General features: G+C 36.3%; 2 protein-coding genes across 2 annotated transcripts in view; both read right to left on the reverse strand.

The window, feature by feature from the left end:
* The window catches only part of chm (lysine acetyltransferase chameau), a 290,705-nt gene extending 281,859 nt beyond the window's left edge, over nucleotides 1-8,846 (reverse strand). Inside the window, exons 1-3 of the mRNA XM_071598473.1 lie at nucleotides 8,754-8,846; nucleotides 7,937-8,666; nucleotides 3,177-3,515 (exon numbers count right to left, since the gene is read on the reverse strand). Of these exons, the coding sequence (XP_071454574.1) occupies nucleotides 3,177-3,515; nucleotides 7,937-8,666; nucleotides 8,754-8,771 (1,087 nt within the window). The 5' untranslated portion in view covers nucleotides 8,772-8,846. The remainder of the gene's footprint in view (nucleotides 1-3,176; nucleotides 3,516-7,936; nucleotides 8,667-8,753) is intronic.
* An 8,521-nt stretch (nucleotides 8,847-17,367) lies between these two features.
* Trs23 (trafficking protein particle complex subunit 4-like protein Trs23) lies at nucleotides 17,368-19,142 on the reverse strand. Its single transcript, XM_071598474.1, has 3 exons — nucleotides 18,795-19,142; nucleotides 18,445-18,723; nucleotides 17,368-18,359 (listed from the first exon to the last, which is right to left on the reverse strand). The coding sequence occupies exons 1-3, from the start codon at nucleotides 18,967-18,969 to the stop codon at nucleotides 18,160-18,162; spliced, it is 654 nt and encodes a 217-aa protein (XP_071454575.1). The 5' UTR covers nucleotides 18,970-19,142; the 3' UTR covers nucleotides 17,368-18,159.

The following is a 19,142-nucleotide window of genomic DNA, read 5'->3' on the forward strand; positions in this document are numbered from 1 at the left end:
ACCTTCTGCAATGGCATTATGATGATCCCCCCCCCTTATGGTCTCGACTTGGCACCAGCAGACTATTTCCTAAACCCAAAAAAGAAATCTCCCCTCAAAGGACATCGCCATGGAACCCTTAGTGCCATCAAAGAAGCTTGCATGCACACCCTTTAGGACCTTCCAGAATCCAAGTACCAGGGAGCTTCCAAGTTGTGGAAAAGTCGCTGGCAAAAGTGTGTCTAAGCTTAAGGGATGAACTTTGAAAAATTTCTAAAACATTTATCTAATTTATTGTGGTTTTTTCTACATGCTAAAAAGCACACTTGCAACATGAATAATAATTATAAAAATAAGTGCAATAAAAAATGACAAATTTTGGGTCAATATGTTTTTGGATTGTGAAAATATGCAATGATGACTACTGCAACATAATTACAGAAGACAGAAAAAAATTTCATTTCTCCAAATTTCTTAATGATCTTTGCATATTGTGCACCAGCTTAACTTTTTAACCAAATTGAAAAACAAACAAAAACCCTTTCTCTGATAAAGGAATCCCCAACAGATGGTGAGATAAGACATTGGACATAATATTCAAATATAAATGATACTAGGGATAATTGATAATACATACAATAAATCTGGCAAACATTAATGTTAATAATGTATAAAACCTGAACATGCACAAAAAATATGGAAAGATGACAACAAAAAATGAATTAATAGAAACAGTCATGAAAATATTATCAAACGGGGGTAATAGATATAAAATTATGCAAAATATAATACTTCAATTGTAAAGAATGAATGGCTGCAAAGAAGTTAAAATGAAATTTTATTTCTTAAGGATTTATGGTTTCTCCATGAAAGGCTGGAAATAAACAGTGAAACTACTTGTTATGAGATTTAGGAGGATGACATGAGAAAGAACTTGAACAGACATTATGAAGAGATGAATGGGTGAATAATGATTGTGGATCACATGCATAATAAAATGGGCAAAAGGAAAACAAATAAGGGGTAGACATGGCAGGAAAGGAGAAGGATAAATCCAAAAAAGGCAGGAAAGATAGATGAAGAGCATTTTTATTAGCAATGGAATGAGGCAATTAGCAATGAAGGAGGGGGGACGGAAGTAAGCAGAATGGAAGATGGACTTAATGTAGTTTTGGAGGTCAGGCTGTGTTTTTTGGGAGATTTAAGGAAATAGCTGCCGTACCCTTGCGTAGCCTGAGTCCATTCCAAAACCTACCTTAACTGGTAGAATACTGATAGTAATGATAGATTAGTAACCATTACTGATATAACACTCGTTGGAAAAGAATTAATGCAAGTCAAATAACCAATTAAATACTTGAAGAAAGAGTAAATATCCGAGATGAAAGCAAACCTTGGAAAGCTTCTATTAATTCAGTTGATCAGATTTTCATTAGAAAATGAGAAACTAAGGCATTTTTTGGCTTGCTGCATGGATAAGATCGCATCAAAAGACACGTTTTTGAAAGGATAGGGAGTCATAAATCAAAATTGATTGTATGCAATTGAGCCATTAGGAATGTATATACTGTCACCTTTTTAATGGAATGTGTACATCACTATTCTTCATAGATGGTCTGATGATCCAAAGTAGGCTTTGCAAAGTCTCTGAAAGCTACATTGGTAGTGGATTTCTGAAATATTTCCTCCAAACCAAAAATTCTTTCCATCTTAAATATTTCATCATCCAGCTTCCCATACTTTTGACCTCCACTCCAATCCATCCAAAATGGCTATTCTTTTCCTCCCTCTTTCCTGTTAACATAACTGTTGTGTTCCAGCACAACCTATTCAGTCATTACCTCTCAATATCTCCCTCAACCACTTCTTCTGTGTTCCTATAATATCCCCTATCAAGTTCCTCTATTCCAATATCCTATCTAATCTCTGAACTAGTCAGTTTCATAATTAAAATTTATAATATCACTTCTTAATTTGTCTTCCTCTCTTAACTATTCTATTGTCTTTATCTTCCACCATATCCAAACCTATCTCAACAGCCTCCACTCTACACTCATCTCCATGCCTCAACCCCTAATTTCAAAATTTGTGACACTGCACCATACAAATGCTTTCATTAATCCTTTCATTACAATTTTCCGTAATCTCCCAGTCATAATTTTCTCCTGATTTTCAAATGAATCTTATGGTTATGCAATCTTTCTGGTAATATTTATGTGCCCAAGAATTGAAAATTTTCCAGACACCCTAATTTTTGTCCTACTTTCATGTTTATTGGCTTCCCCCTTCTTCATAATCTCACCACAAGTATACTTTAGTTATCTTCATCTTTCATTTTGATCCATTAATGCATTCAACAACAAATGCAATCTCTTAGCTGACACCATATATATGAACATTAATCTACAATGCTGGTTCTTGAGTCTAATACTGCACATATTTTCTCTCAATAGAGAGAAGATAACAGGTTGACTGAAATATCAAAATCAGATAAGCTTATTTTCCATCGAATTAAACTTTATAATAAGAATATATTACTTTTGGAAATCCCATGATGAGCTTAATAGTAAAACTAATCATCCACAAATTTGATTAATTCAATCATTTCTTAACTCAATCCTTTTATTCCTACACCCACCCCTTCTCATGTCTCTCTTTGTGACAAGCAAAAATTTGTGACAAGGCAAACTTGATTCTCTGACCATAACTGCCTATCCTATCACTGCCAATCCACTCTCTTTTCATGCAGTCTCATTCAAGATGTTTTATACCATTTTCATATCCTTAAAGTTCGCAACTAAGATAAACAATGATTTTATTTCTAATCACTACACACCATTAAATCCCTCAAAAGCCATGTTACGATGAATGAATGCTCAAATGCAAATATGCTAAACATCAAATGAAAATCATGAAGTTGTTATCATCATTAAATAAATGAAGAAAAATATAATTTAAAAGTTGGACCAATAGCTTCTTCATGAATATCATATAAGTATAAATGGTGAATTCATGGAAATGAATGGTGACATATGGTTTACATGTGGTGACATATTTGATTTACCCATATGGAGTTACCCTTTCTCAGCCATTCACTATCCTCCTTTATATTTTATTAATCATTTGATATTCTAACCACAATCTTAACCGTGCTTACATATTTGGGAATTACATGAATATTTTTTGAGTATACACACCTGCTTCAGATTCAGTATCACTGGCTTTTCCTACCAGATGTCGACTTCTGCGGGCACTCACTGATCTTGTTAATTTTCTTGTGACTGGTATTTTGGAATTATCACAAACATCACTTCCATCAGATACTGGTGCTGACCCTGTGTTAGAGTTTTTTGATGATATTGGTGGTGGAGGAGGTGGAATCTGCAATGGTGCATTTGCAGATGGAGCACCTTTGCTCTTTTTTTTGGTGACCTCTGCCTTCTTCTGAGCCTGAGACAGTGAGTTACTGTTGGTCACTGGCATTGATCCAGCATTTGGAAATGAATCTTGACTAGATTCACTTTCAGAGCTGCTCTCTGCAAATGATATAAACATTTCTGTATTAGAAATAAGGAGCCAATGACAAGCAAGAATATGCAAAGAAAACCATAGTAATACATTCACTGCATAATTGAATTACATTTGATTACTGGAGTCCTAGCATACTAGCAGCTACTGTGCTATTCTTTGAAAAACTAAAACTGGTTGATTTAATTTAGCGTATTTGATGGGTGACCTTTTGCTTAAATATTTGCCTTCTATACAAATTCAATGCATATTTTCCTTCTCCGATATATGCCTTCTATTGTTTTTTATGACCTCCCACCAAATTCTCCTACCCTATTTTTTTTTTTAAGGTAATCTACCGGTTAAGGTAGGTTTTTCGATGGACACAACTACCAAACAAATATTTTATTACTCCTAACAAAACACAAAATCCATCATCCTACTCTATATCAGGTCCCTCTTCATCTCTGAGTACTTTCTTCCTCCCTTCATCCCGTCCAACATCCCTATTCTGTTCCTTCCCTTTCCTCTTTTGCCCAACATCCTACCCTCTATCATAGTCTTCAACAACCCACTGCCGGTCAACACCCCCTTCATCCACTTTTCCTGCCTCCATAGGATTGCTCCCAACAAACCCCTCTCTTCGCCCACCATACCAAGTACTTCCTCATTTGTTTTCTTCTCTGTCCATTTCACCTTCTCCATTCTTCTCCACACCCACATTTCAAAAGCCTCCAGTCTACGTCTATCCTCCTGCTTCAATGACCACGTTTCCGCGCCGTACATAGCTACGCTCCATATCAAAGTTTTTACGAGTCTTTTCTTAACATCCTTACTCAAAGTCCCTGTCATCAACTCCCTCCTCCTTGTGAAAGCCTCTTTGCCTAGCGCAATTCTTCTCCTTACGTCCCTACTACTTTGACCGTGTTGGTCCAAAACACTACCGAGATACGTAAACTGTTCTACCTGCTCTAGTTTTTGCCCTCCTATTTTAATGTTAAGCTTGCCCTTTTTCTTTCTAGAAAATCGCATAACCTTTGTTTTATTAGTATTGATTCTCATCCCATACCTGTCGCACTGAATTTCCAATTCACTCAGCAATGCTTGCAGCACCTTGGCTGACTGACAAACTAAAGCTTGGTCATCAGCAAACCTAACTGATTTTACGAATCCCCCGCCCACTTTCATTCCTACCTCGAGTTCTTCCCATGCCTCTTTGATCATTTCCTCTGCATACAGGTTGAACAGCAACGGTGATAATGGGCAACCCTGCCTTACACCCCTTCCTAACACTGCCCATCCTGACTCCCCGTTTCCCACCCGCACCTGAGCAGTCTGAGACATGTACAGGTTACGGATTAGCCTCCTTTCCCTCCAATCTATTCCTATTTTCTGCAATATACTCATTAGTTTTTCCTAATTCACTCTATCAAACGCTTTTTCGAAATCTACGAAACAGGCAAATACCTCCTGGTTGTGTTCTATATTCTTCTCGATTAATAATCTCATCACTGCAATGGCATCACGCGTACCTCTCCCCTTCCTAAACCCAAACTGATCATCCCCTAAGTAATCATTTTCCCTACTCTCTATCCTTTTGTTTATGATCCTGAGAACAACTTTAGCTGCGTGGGATATCAAATTAATTGTCCTATAGTCCTCGCATGACGTGGCCTTTACCTTTTTCGGAATCGGAACTAAAACTGCTCTCACAAAGTCTTCCGGCCAGATTCCCTCCTCATAAATGCTACGGATCAGCCCATATAGCCTCTTCCTCCCACATTTTCCTAAGCATTTTAAAAGTTCCACGGGAATGTTATCTACCCCCACGGCCTTATTTAGTTTCATCTCCCTTAATGCCCTTTCTATCTCATTGTCTAGTATGCCTGGACCTAAGCTGTCTTCCTCTACGTCATTTTCTTTTTCAATGTCTAACTTTGTTGGTCTGAGTTCTTTACTATACAGTTCTTCTATATACTCCTTCCATCTCTCTTGGATCTTTCCTGCGTCAACTATTACCTTACCCGCCTTATCTCTAACTGCTATCGTTGATCTCCCTTTCTTACTTCCCGATAACGATTTAACTTTGCTGTACAGCGCACCGATTTCACCCTTCCTCTGCAGACTTTCCATATCCTCGCACTGCGTCTTCCACCATGCGTCTTTTGCCTTATTTGTTGCCCGCCTCAATTTATTGTTCAATTCTTTGTACTTCATTTTGCCTAATTCTGTATTTATATTCTTCCATTTTCGCCACTCATCCATCTTTGTAATCATCTCATCCGTGATCCATGGTTTCCTAGTCCTTTTAGCGTTAACGGTTCCAATAGTGTCTTTTGCGGCTTTAGACAACCCTTTTTTGATCATTTCCCATTTTTCTTCGATAGTTATAAGCCCTTTACCATCCTCCATGATTTTCTCTACCGCCTGTTTGTATTCCTTCCTTTTCAACCCATTTAATGCTTCTACATTCCATTTTCTAACTCGCCGCCCCTGCCTTATCTTTTTAAAACGTACGCTACATTTCATAACAACTAAATTGTGGTCTGAGTCCGCATCCGCTCCCGGGAAGCTGTGCGAATTTATCACACTGTTCCTAAACCTGTGTCTAACCAGGATATAATCTAGCTGATATCTTCCTGAGTCACCTGGCATTTTCCATGTATACCTGCGTCTTTTGTGGTGTCTAAACCAAGTGTTGGTGATGACTAACCCCTGTCTCCTGCAGAACTCAACTGCTTTCTCCCCGCGGTCATTCCTCGTGCCTAAACCGTAGTTGCCCACCTCATCACCATCTCTTCCTTCGCCTACCGTCGCATTCCAATCCCCCATCACTATCAAATGTTTCCCTGCAGGAACACACGCGATCATGTCCTCTAACTGATCGTATATCCTATCGACCTCTTCTTCCTTATGGTTGCTTGGTGGCATGTATACCTGAATAATAACTAAGTTCGTCGGTTCTGCTTTTATCTCCACTAGTAGTATTCTATCCGTTACCTGCTCTATGTTGACTACGCTTCCTCCTACCTCTTCATTTAATACTATGGCAACCCCTCGTTGGCTCTCGTCCCCACCGCTGTATATTATTCTATACTTATCACTCCAGTAATCCCCGCTATCTTTCCATCTCACCTCGCATAGACCTAAAATATCTATATTTCCCCTTTCCATCTCTCGCTTAACATTCTCCAATTTCCCTGTCCTCATCATTGTCCTAACATTCCACGTTCCTATTCTAACTAATTTCGTCTTCTTCTCCTGCGTCTTCTGTCCTGCTGCTGCTGGTTTTCCCTTGCAAGGGTTTCGTGGGATGACGACCGCGGAAGCCTTGCCTCCCCCGCTGCCGGGCACGACACACGGCCGATTGGGCCGAGCCCCGTGGTTGCCAGGACTCAAAATATCTCTATTGTCCATCATATTTTTCTAGGGAATGATAATTGAGGTGGTTTCCCGTTGCCTTCCTCAATAGTGTTTTTAACGTGACACCATCACTTACTGGCCGCCCCACTGGGGTCAGACGCCATTGCAGCCGCCTCACTGAGGAACAGACGCTGCGTGGACTACCTTTCGTCTGGCTCCTAACCCTCGACCTATCTGGCATGGGTGACCCTACCAGGAGCAATTTTTATTACTCCCGCCAGCACAGCTCTAGGGGTCATCGGAACGCACAAGCCCTTCCACCACGTCAAGGTTGTAGTCCGGGGAGGGCCTACCCTATTAAGCACAACTAAATTTAATAGTGAATAGCCACTACCTCGACTCCCATCAAGCAAATGATGAAAGTTCAGAGAGATGATCATGTAAAGTATAAAAACCCAAAAATTGTAAGCCCTGATTCATTAGCAAGAAAGTGGCACCAGAAAAAACAATTTGTGAAACAATGAGTTCTTACAAAAATGTTTTCATGAATTAAAATTAGTTTATTTTGGAACATACCCTTCATCAATTTCAACCTTTAAATTAATATTTCATCAGCGAAATAATATACAAACAAATATTTATATTTTGGTAATGCTAAAACTGATTCATTTAGGTTATCATCATATTTGTATGGAGTTGTGTATGTATCAGAAGACTTCATCGTCAAAGTTAAACATAGTAACTGGAGAGAAAGTAGGGAGAAACTACTCTGATATATTAAATAAGAGGAAGTGAGGCATAATATCTTGATGCAGAGCCCCGCTCGAAGCCTCCACAGCACTTGTCATGTCACATGTTCTCATCATATTAATGGAAATAAATTACAAGTAACGTATCTCTAATCATAACCCTCTCTTATGGAAAATTAATAGCGATACAATTGATAAATACATGGATCTTCGGGTTTTTGCCCGATTCCCAAAGTGAGTTTCCACGCAAGGTAAGTGCTTATAACACTTCTCTCTTTGGTTAACTCATCTTGAGATATGATAACAAGGAATACTGTAAAGAAAAAAAATGATTGTACCTGAAGTTGCTGAAGATGCCGAAGAGTTAGATGACGTCGCAGGCCTCTCAGTCTTTACAGGCGTCATGTTAACCTCTTTCATTTTTGGCTTGGATTTAGGAGCAGGGATTTTTGCCGTGTTTTTCATAGGAGTCAATTTTGGAGGGGATAATATTTGATCATCACTTTCACTACTGTTTTCCGGGCTGAATATACTTTTCGTTTTTTGCTTCTTCTGGGGAGTTGTTTCTTGTTTGCTAGAAGCCTTCTGCTCCTTTTCATTTGACTTTGGACCGCTACTTGAATTATTGGCATTTCGAGAATTATTTGAACCTTTGGGTGCATTGACATGTTTAACCTGTGGCTTGGAATGCTTATTGTGTGGGGTCACAGTGGCAGAGGCTTTAGGCTTGGGGACGGGCTTCCTTTTAGGATTTGCCACTTTTGGTGGTTCTTCTTCTTCAGATGAATTACCCTTAGATCTAGTTCTAATTTTACTTTTTGCCCCGTCATTGCTGGAAGCTGCATTAGATGAGGCAACTTTAGCTGGGGCCGTATTCTTTTTTGTTGAACTACGTGCTGCGTCAGAGTCAGTGGACGCATTACTTTTTGCGGGGCTGCGTGCACTAGGCTGCGAAGTTGAAGAGTTTTCTGAATCTGATGAGCTTGACTCACTGCCTGAAGATGACGAGGAGCTTGATGATGAAGATGAACTATTGCTAGTCGAGGTTGATTCCGAGCTGGTGGTTGACTATAAATAATATTCCAGTTATTAGATAATCCCGGAGTTTATGAACTGAAAATTCCATTGTCGTGAATAATAAATAAATCAGTTTACCTTCTTTTTTAGAGCCATGTTTCCACTTCTTATAGTACATGAATCAACTACTTTGGCACTTCAAAACAATCACATATTTACTCACAAAAACCTGCATTGAAAAAACAACTGAAATCTGAAATATGCTAGTTGCCAAAAGCGGTCAAATGTTCTTGCAGTATCCAGAGACTTTCATAGATGTCAGACCCTGTCAACTAATGATGCTTCCTGCCATGGTTTGACAGCACCGGCGCAAAGTTTGAATTCCTTTAATCCGTCAAATGGATAAATAACCATGATGAAGATTTGAATGAAAAATAAACAATGATGGCTGCATATACTTAAAATTACATAGTGTTATCTGTTTTTTCAACTTATACAATTATTTTAGTATGGATAGGTCACCATGTTGTTTTGACATATCAAACTATATAATATACTCTATAGCCTTATTTTAGTGTCAGCAGAGAGGTGTAAGATCTTACTGGTACTCCTTCTAATCTGCTGAGCCTTACACATATCATTGCATTAAGTCTTGAAGTAATGGCAAGGTATGTGCACTGGATATTGACTTTACTGCAGGGCCATGGATTCATGGGTTTCTCTTTTGGTTTAATATTCTCATCTGTTGCTTTCCCAATTCATGCTATGAAGGCGTTCATAGATGCAGCAGGGGTGTTTGCGATTTAAAACTAGCAGCATGTCAGGTAAGTAGTCATTTTGGCAGAAAACACAAGTGATATTGATGGCTTTCCTAAGGTAGCCATCACTCAATAACTTGCCTCAACATTAAAGATTCCAGTGAAAATTCAAATCCATCGGTTTTCATTTCCATAAATCCATTCAATTTCTGATTAATGTGTTATTACTCATCTAAAATGGACCAATCCTTTTGAAGCTTAAAAGGAAGTGATTAAGAACCAGAACTTCAAACCTTGCTTTTCATATAAAGTAACCATAGTGAATAGATACCTTTTCAGACAAAAACCAAGGAGAGGGTCAACCTTATGGAATTTTCAAAATTATAAGTGGACAATGCAGGCTATATACCATCACTCCTTCCTGTATAACCTAAAATGGGAAATCATTGGAACTAAATCACAAGACTTCTACTAATGGTATATAATAATTGTGAAAGAAACAGGTGGATGAATGGTACACATTTTTCTAACCTACTGGCTCAACTAGGACCCAATATAGAATTGCTTGGAAGCATCATGTTCCACTGTAACTCCAATGTTATCCCTAAGGAATAGGCATTTACATCAGTTCTTAAGGCATCTATCAATAATTTCATTGGTTAGGTTGAACCAAAAGTTAGCACATGCGAATCCAATTGTGATTTACAAGGGTAGTCTAAAAAGTTTCTGAATTAACAAAGGTACAAGGCAAGGAATTTTCTGAGGTCGGAAACTTTTCAGACCACCCTCATATATTCAGCTAATCTGAAGTAGATTCTATCAGATGTCCCTACTGCAATCCAGACAGCTCCTTTGACATCCTCCTGAGCAGTAATAATGGTGAATGTGAAATAGGTGGTGATTGCATGAAAAGAGATTGAGCCCATTTTTTCATCTGCAAATGAAAATTTCTTTCAACAGAAAATGTCTTCAGCTAAAATAGAAAAAATGTATAATTCAGTGCCCATGACCAACTCAATGGAAAATGTTAGAATTAAACAAAATGATCTCCTTAATAACCAGGAATTAAGTTCAACTGATTTTATGGTTTACATCCCAGAGATTAGCTTTAGTTTAGGAAATGTGTATTGTTTTATACAGAAATTTTTCAGCAAATGTGTTTGTGCTTTCATATGTTTTCCAAAAATTATTTTCATGAATTTTCTGGTTGTTGCTTTTAGTAATGTTGTCACGCTAAAAGCACTATTATGGAAGGCACCATAAAACTACCTCAACTATTTCTCCCAAAAACATACGAATGATATGATTATTAGATTTAGTCTTGGAAAACACAGGACTTGGCGCACTGGGTAATGTGCCATGCCAGGCAGTGAAAGAGGCAAGGCTTCCAAGGTCATCATCACACAAAATCCTTGCAAAGTAAAAAAGTAGTAGAGAAGAATATGCAGAAGAGGATGAAAACAGTTACAAAAGAGACTTGGTCTGTTAAAACAATGTTAAGAATAGGGAAAATATAAAATAAAAAGCGGGAGATTAAGAGAGCAACTTAAGATATTTTAGGGTTCTGGGAGGTGAGTATTATAATGGGAAGGGGATAAATGGAGCGATAGTTACAGAGTAATATACAGCACACGGGAAGAGATCCAGTGAAAGGTGGCAATAGTATGAAACAAAAGGAAGGAGGAAGTGAAGTAAATATGGAGCAGGTGAGTGATTGAATATTATTAGTAAAAGTAAAATCTGAATCAGTATACTTGGTAATTACTCAGGTCTACATGCTGACATTTGACTGCATATCTAATTTCTTCCCCCCATAGGAAGAAAAATAGGATATGCGGTCATAGATGAAATATTTTAGGTTCCCCTGGAGGAAAATATTTAAGAGTTATAGGGGATTGGAACTGGAATGTGGAGATGAGAGTGAGGTAGAGTACTATGATTTAGGAACAAGAAATTACCACAAGGAGAAAGCAATACAGTTCTGCAGGAGACAGCATTGAATAATAAGGAATACATAGAATAAAAAACACGAAAGAAGTAGGCATAGATAATAATAATTGCATTTGCCCAAGGATTGGTGTTGAAAAACAATATATGACACAACATAAAAAAAATAGAAATTCAGGGCATTCATATTCAGAGAAGATTAAAATGTGTATGTGTATACATATATATATTTATTTACGTTTATCATATATGGATATATATAACTCTTTTCATAGGTCTCATTTTATAAATACGTCATATTTCATCATTAAGAAATTCAGACACACTCATAATTTTTCTCAGTTAGAAAATTTTTTATTTGTCTATTAAACACTCTTACGTCTCTTGAGTCTTAGTATTTTCGCAGTAGTTTATTATAAAGGTTTATACTGATTGACTTTGGTCCTACGCTTGCAGCTTTGGTTCGATTATATTTGATATTTAGGTTTGACTGGGTTCTGGTATGGTGACTGTGGTAGTGAAAATTTGCATGGAAATCTGACAGATTTTGTTTCATGTATGCTTCTGTAAATAGGATGTATATGGCTGGGAAAATTATGAGTCCAAGATCTTCGAACATTCCATGAGATACAAAATAGATAGAAAATGCCCTGGAATTCAGAGATATAGCAGTTAGATTAAAATAAAGTTTATATTGAAGATCTAAGTCTCCACTCCACATTGGTCAATTAATTCTCTCCACATTGGGCACTTAATTCACTCCACATTGGTTAATATTTCTGGGAAAATTAATTGACAATGGTTAAAAAATTGGCCAATCAGATATTACCCAAGAAAACAGTTAATTAATTGCCCAGTCAGAGAACACCTGAGCATAGGTATAAAAGACGGACAAAACCAACATCAATCACTTCTGACCTGAAGATGCCAGTTGCAACGCTAGAAAACCGATAACCTCAGAAATATGACCAATGCAGAGTAAATCCAGGAAGACTTACATCTTCAATATGTGCACATCATGGAAGCCTTCTCAAGGAATTCATATAGATCATATTACTGCTAGACCAAGAGTTTGGAATAGTATGATAATAATAATTAATGGCAATAAATAATAGCTATACTAATTAAAAGTAATTAATTTGCACTAGTTTCCGGGACGGATTAAAATCATAATTTAGTACCAATGAAGTATAAAATCAGATTCACAAGGATAAAATAAGGAAGATGATTAGAATGTAACTTTAACTGGAATGAAAAGGTAGGAGTACCAGGGGACATTAGAAAAAATTATGAATTAGAATATTAAGACAGGTGGAAGAGATGAAAAAAAGAGAGGATATCAAAAGCCACAAATGAATTTATAGAAACACTAATTCAAAAAGAACAAGGAAATATTGGATTACCAATGAATTGATTAGGAAGATAGACAAGAGAAGGAAATAGAAGAATCTAAACACAGAATTAGATTGGAAGTACAGAGAGATAAATATTAAACAGGAGGGAAATTAGTAAGATGAAATAAGCACGCCAGAAGAAACAAAGTAGGAGATTGTAAGGAAACACAAGAGATTAAAAAGAAATAGAGAAATGGGTGCACTGTACAGAAAGGTGAAAGCAATAATATACTTTATTACTATACTTACTCAACTACTTATAAATGAGTAATGGACAGTAGGGCTGGGTAAAAATTTTATTTTTATTTTCAAACTTTATTCAGCTCTAGTGATGATGATGCAATTTATGATACAAAACATTAGGGTATTTTTTTTTATTCAAACAATTCCTTACAGTTCGATCAAGACCTTAAAAATTCAGCTTGATGCCAGCTGTAGACCAATGGGCTCACTGAGTCTACCTCCTCTTGCTTCAGCATGTAACTACTTTTATTCACATCATTCCAAACAACTATCATTGAATAGACTCTTCTAATGATTGAAAAAAGATTTAATGAGCAACTTTTAACTTCCATTACTAGATACTCAAATGCTTTTGAGTGCAGATCATGCCTTGCTAAGCAGCAATTGTTGTTCATCCAACAGTTTCTCAGAAAAAAGTATCCCTAATCATCTCATTTCGGAATGATTTCAAAGGATAACAAATTCTAAGTAAACAATAAACACATGTTATAAAGTCATTAAAATGCAGATCCTAAATTAAAAATGGTAAAGTACAGAGTAAAGTAGTCAGTGCTCTTTGACAGAAGAAAATTTCAAATATTGAATCAGGAATGGAGAATAATCTCCATGCATAGTATTCTGCATGGAAAAACGATAGAAAAGGAATATATCAGTCTCTTGGAAGAATAAAGTTCAATGTACTTTAGTTCAATAACACACCACTGGCCAGGAAGTTAAATCTGGTGGAGCATCTTATCATTTCTCTAAGAATGCCAAATTGATTTCAAATTTAGTCAACTTGGGATATGATGGAACTGCGGTTGTTAACATCTGAAGAAGGAATGGGCAGATGATGTGTAAGGGAAGCCACATAAATGACTCTCCATTTGTCTCCATTACACCAAGAAATTACCGTTGAAGAATCTCACTGCAAGGCTTGATGACAAAGTGAAAATACCTAACACATTTATCAGCAATATAGGAGAGCAACTAGATAAATATGACATTGTTCCAATGAAATTGAAAATGTTCAAAGTGAAGATTTTCCACCAAGTGACACCAGAAACTGTTAATGGTGAGCCTTCAATCAATTTAAACTGGATACATAACAGTTTCAGGTTTAACTTTGTGGAATTCCTTCATTATGAGGGTAAAAAAGAAACTTTAAACCTCCACAATAAAGATTAAATATTAATGAAAGGCACAAAAATAGAAGTTTGAGCACAGATCAATATTTCCTTGACATACGACAATTTCTTAAAAGATAGTTAAGCCTAAAACTTTGTGAAATTCCATTGAAATGAATTAAAGTAACACTAAAACTTTGCAATACAGTGAATATATTTGTCTTCATAGATAATAAATATACAATTGTTTCTGGCTCAACCTTGTGGAGATTCATTTTAATGAAATTAAGAATACAAAGTAACTTTCCACTGTCCTTTATTAGCATACAACCGGTTTCAACGCTCAAGCGTCATCATCAGGTACCTTCCCTGTACCTGATGATGACGCTTGAGCGTTGAAACCGGTTGTACGCTAATAAAGGACAGTGGAAAGTTACTTTGTATTCTTAATTTCATTATAATAAATATATCCTGTGGAATGCAAATGTAAATGACTTGCCATGAAAGCTGCAGCCTCTGTGTGTGGTTTAGAATTTATGATTGCAAACATCCAGATAAGAAAAAAATATTATGACAGATTATATTTAATCTGGACTCCAGAAGTATTTCAAGGCAATGATTAAATATGAATTAATGTTGATGTGTACGATGTTGCCACAGCATATCTCCCAGAATCAATACATGCTGAGCCCATGGCAAATATAACAGTGGATGAACAAGGAATTGACAAATTGCTCAAAGAGATTAAACCCAACAAATCTTCAGGTCCTGAAAATATACCGGCTAGGGTGTTAAAACATTCAGCTCCTAACATTGCCCTGTATCTCAAAGTTATATTTGACATATCCCTCAGGGAATGCAAAGTCCCTAAGAATCAGAAAACCATGCAAATAACACATACTTTAAAAAGTGTTGACAGGGAGGACCTCAGTAATTAAAGACCCATCTCTCTCATTTCTATACATGTTGCAAAACTTTGGAGCACATTACTGTCATTTCCATAATGAGATACCTCAATAGCATTAACTGTTTAAGTGACAATCAGCCTGGATTCAGGAAAACCCACTCATCTGAGACCCAATTAGGATTATTCACACATAGCTTACTTTTATCGGGTGAAAGTGGTAGGCAAGTGGTGGCAATCTTTTTGGATTTTCAAAAGACATTTGATTAGGTGCCCCATGGTAAACTAATTCATGCATTGAAGTTCACAGGTATAAACAAGAGTGCAGTAAATTGGGTTGAAGACTTTCTATCAAATCAGGAACAGAGTGTAGTTCTTGAAGGCAATAGTTCTAACAGCATATGAGTGACCATGGGGGTACCTCAGGGAGATGTAATCGAGCCGTTGCTTTTTGCTGACGATTTAAACTGTGAAGCGAAGAGTAAGATTAGGATTTTCGTGAATGACATGGTTATTTATCAGGAGGTATCTGGGGATGAGGATCGTTTAATTCTAGCACAGGATCTAGATTGCATTTCAAAATGGGGATTGTCATTAAACCTTTATAAATTTTTGATAGTCAATTTCTTTAAAAGATCTATGGGATTTGTTTACAAACTAGCTGGAGTTGACCTAGAAGTAGTTCATACAATGAAATGCCTAGGTGTTATAATCAGTTAAAAAGGTTTTTGCATGCTATGGGCGTAGGTTTGTTTAAAGTATTGATTTTGCATGTGGTTTGGTTCTCTTTTGCGGGTGGTGACCTAACACCCCCTGCTACACACCCTTGCAGTGGCTTGAGGGGTATAAGTAAGTGAAGGGAGAGCGTTTGTGGGCATCCCTTGATCTGTGTTGCATTCTTTGATTATCTGGTAAAAATCAACATTTGTGGTATGACTGAACTTGAAATTCTTAGCTTTAAAGTTTCATTTTAACATTAGATTAGCCTTTTAATCATTACTACTCATGCAAAATAAGTTACCAAAAGAGTATTTCACGGCTGATGTAATGGGAGGCTGATGCAGCATTTGAAGTGGGCTGCTTACTTGGTCAGTACTCGGCCAAACAGAACTATAAAGAATTCCCAGAATTGAAAATCTGTTTTACCCTGATGCTTTGAATCACAACCGATACTGAATTATCACAAGGCCTGAATTAAAAAAAAATTTTCCCAACTCCACCAAAATGAATAGGGATTTATCAAAATTGAAATGAGCAGGTTCTAATGAACTTCCTGAATAATATGAATTTATTAAATCAAGTGTTCATCTTAGTATGCTGAAGCTCAAGGTAAACCTATATAAAGTAGGAGAGGATAGTTTTTAAGTTGTATTCAATTGAAACAATGTTTCACCCTTTGTTTTGAGACTTAAGTAATAAACGTTTTGCATAAATGACCAATGCATGAGAAACTTATCATCATGAATGTTGTTCCACATGGCAGGTAAGCCCATGACAGAATCCACATTTTGTGACAAACAATGAATGATCAAAAATATGAACTTTTTATTACTCATCAAAGCTTTAGATTTGATTCTTGTATTAAAATATTATTGTGAAACAAATAATCATAGGCTAGACAACCACTATTTGAATGATATTCTAATTTGTAAAGGCCATACTATTAAGTAATTAGCATAGCCACAGTTTGCAGGAGGTGAATACTATGCTATTACATATTAAATTTTTTATCACAATGACTTGAAAGAATAGAAAAATTACAGAAAATTCTAAACTTACTTCATGCCATTACACTAAACTGCTCATATTTTCTTCTTAAGTTTTCTCAATTGGACCATAGGACCCATAAATGATGGAGATAAGAGTGCACGAAATGGTACCTTCCCTAAGGTTTTTTTTGCGGATTCACCCAGATATTAAGTATACCTCAAAGGTTAAAATAATTGGCACTTCAAACGAAATGCCACAAAAGGTTTTAATTTAGGCATCATACTTTAATTCTTCCATGTAAATGACCTTCCATACAACAGCATGGAGGGATAATATTACACATACATGCTGGTACGCTAATTAAGTACCTGGTACAAGCATGATTTGGTAAATATTATGCAGAAAGGAATGGATTACATGGCCAATAACACCACCATTGAGTCGTCCTGAATAACATGAAGTTTGCGGTTATTTAGCAGTTCTTTTACCAGAAAAGAATAATGCAAGCCTGCAGTCAGAAATGAATGGCACTTTACTCAATATGATATTTCTGGGAGTTCAAACCCACTACCAGGCGGTGGGAGATTCAAATGAGGAAATCCTCTGCCATGAAACATCTCTGCCTTTTACCTGGTCATAAAAAACCACGATATCATTGAGTAACTATAAATTCAATGTAACCCATCTTGCTTCACTTTGTTATTTTAAAGTTTATTATTTAAATATAGCACCCCAAACAAGAATACAACTTAACCTGGGCTTAATATGCAGCTATAACACAAGAATGAAAGAAGGTTGAAAAATAATGAGACACCATTTAACATTATATTCCAAGTCCTGTGCATATAATGTCATGATAAATAAACTCTTTCAGAACCACAGTTAAACAAAATAAATAAACTTTCTTCATATTTCTTTATATAGAACTAATCAATAGGGAATTTCACAGAAAACATTTTTCATTACAAGGTAATATGTACTCAACTTGAAAAGTCACATTCAAATCTAACATATTATTAATTTCTGTTGTTACCTTAAATGGAGAATTCATTTCCCAGCTAAGCCTATTCCAGAATTGACAACTTAAAAATGGAATTCTCTGTGGCCAAACTCTTGTCGTAAAATAGTGCTCGAGAAAAATTGCTGTCCGGAAGTAGAATTCTATTCTAAGATTGAATTAATACCCCAATAGCTGAAATATTATTACTTTTCTTGATTAGTGATCCAAGTTGCATTCTTTAGACTATATTCTTGGCTAAAATAGAATAGTCTTCAACATAACTTCTGAGAGATAACAGACAAGAGAGACTAGAGTAAACTCTTTGCCATAGTGTTATTCATGTTATTATATTCAGTTTGATCCTTGGCTTTGGATAATTGACACAATTCAATGCCACCACAACAATTCAAGATTATACAAGATATATTTACATAATTATTCAAAACCATTTGCCATAATTCCAAAAATAAAGTAACAAAGATTTAAACATTACTTATACCGGTTTTTTCAACTTGCTCCAAAACATTTTGAAGGTTATTTTCAAAGAGCTCACATCTGATTGGCATTTCTAATGAATAAAATGGATTTTTTAGGGCGTAGTCACCATAAAGTTCGTAAATCTTCTTGAGTAAGCTCTCTATTCCGATTTGGGATGGTTCAGCAACAACCATGAACTTTACTCCTGTGAAAAGTCAACATCAATTTTTAATCAACACAAAATGGCAATTTTTGAATCAACAAGTAAACACCTCACAATAATAATTTACCTGTGAGAGTCTGAAAGCAATGCAGTTTGAAAGTATCAGCTTCAAGAATTTCTATACCTGAACTCTTTGGCTCTGGACTTAACTGACTTGCTATGGCAAAAAGAGGATAAAACATACTAGCCAGAAATATTTTATCATTAGTAGTCATTTTTGGGCGACCAAATTTCAAGTTGAGAGGATAGTTGGATTCTGTTTGTAGAACATCAAACACATCGCGACCATCATCTAGTTGTCGATTAGTCACTACACTTCCATTGACAGCCATCAATACATGACCCACTGGAAAAAATGGACAGGCTCAATGATAGATCTATACCATGAATAAAGTTGAGAACTTCAGGGGAACTTACCCATTATTCCATCCCGTTGGCCAAACACTACAACAACTTTCTTGTTCTCGTACTCCAATTTTAAGTCCAAAGGATAACTGAAAGTTTTTTCGGTTTCCAATTTCGGAACATTATGATCATGGTGATAAATGAGCCCACCAGATTTGGACACAATATAAACACCATAGATTACCATTATTTAAGTTCATACACTATGCATCGAAAAATCAGTTTCCCTAATTTCACACTCCCTAAAACTTAAAATAACTCCACGAGCGGTAAACAAAGACTTTAGTACCAGACATTCAATACACTCCAGTTAATATTTATACTTTTGTATTCTGTCAAACCCATACCACCAAAACTTAA

This window comes from Hetaerina americana, unplaced genomic scaffold (genome assembly GCF_022747635.1).
Source record: "Hetaerina americana unplaced genomic scaffold, ioHetAmer1.1.p SCAF_10, whole genome shotgun sequence".
In the NCBI taxonomy this organism is placed as follows: Eukaryota; Metazoa; Arthropoda; class Insecta; order Odonata; family Calopterygidae; genus Hetaerina; species Hetaerina americana.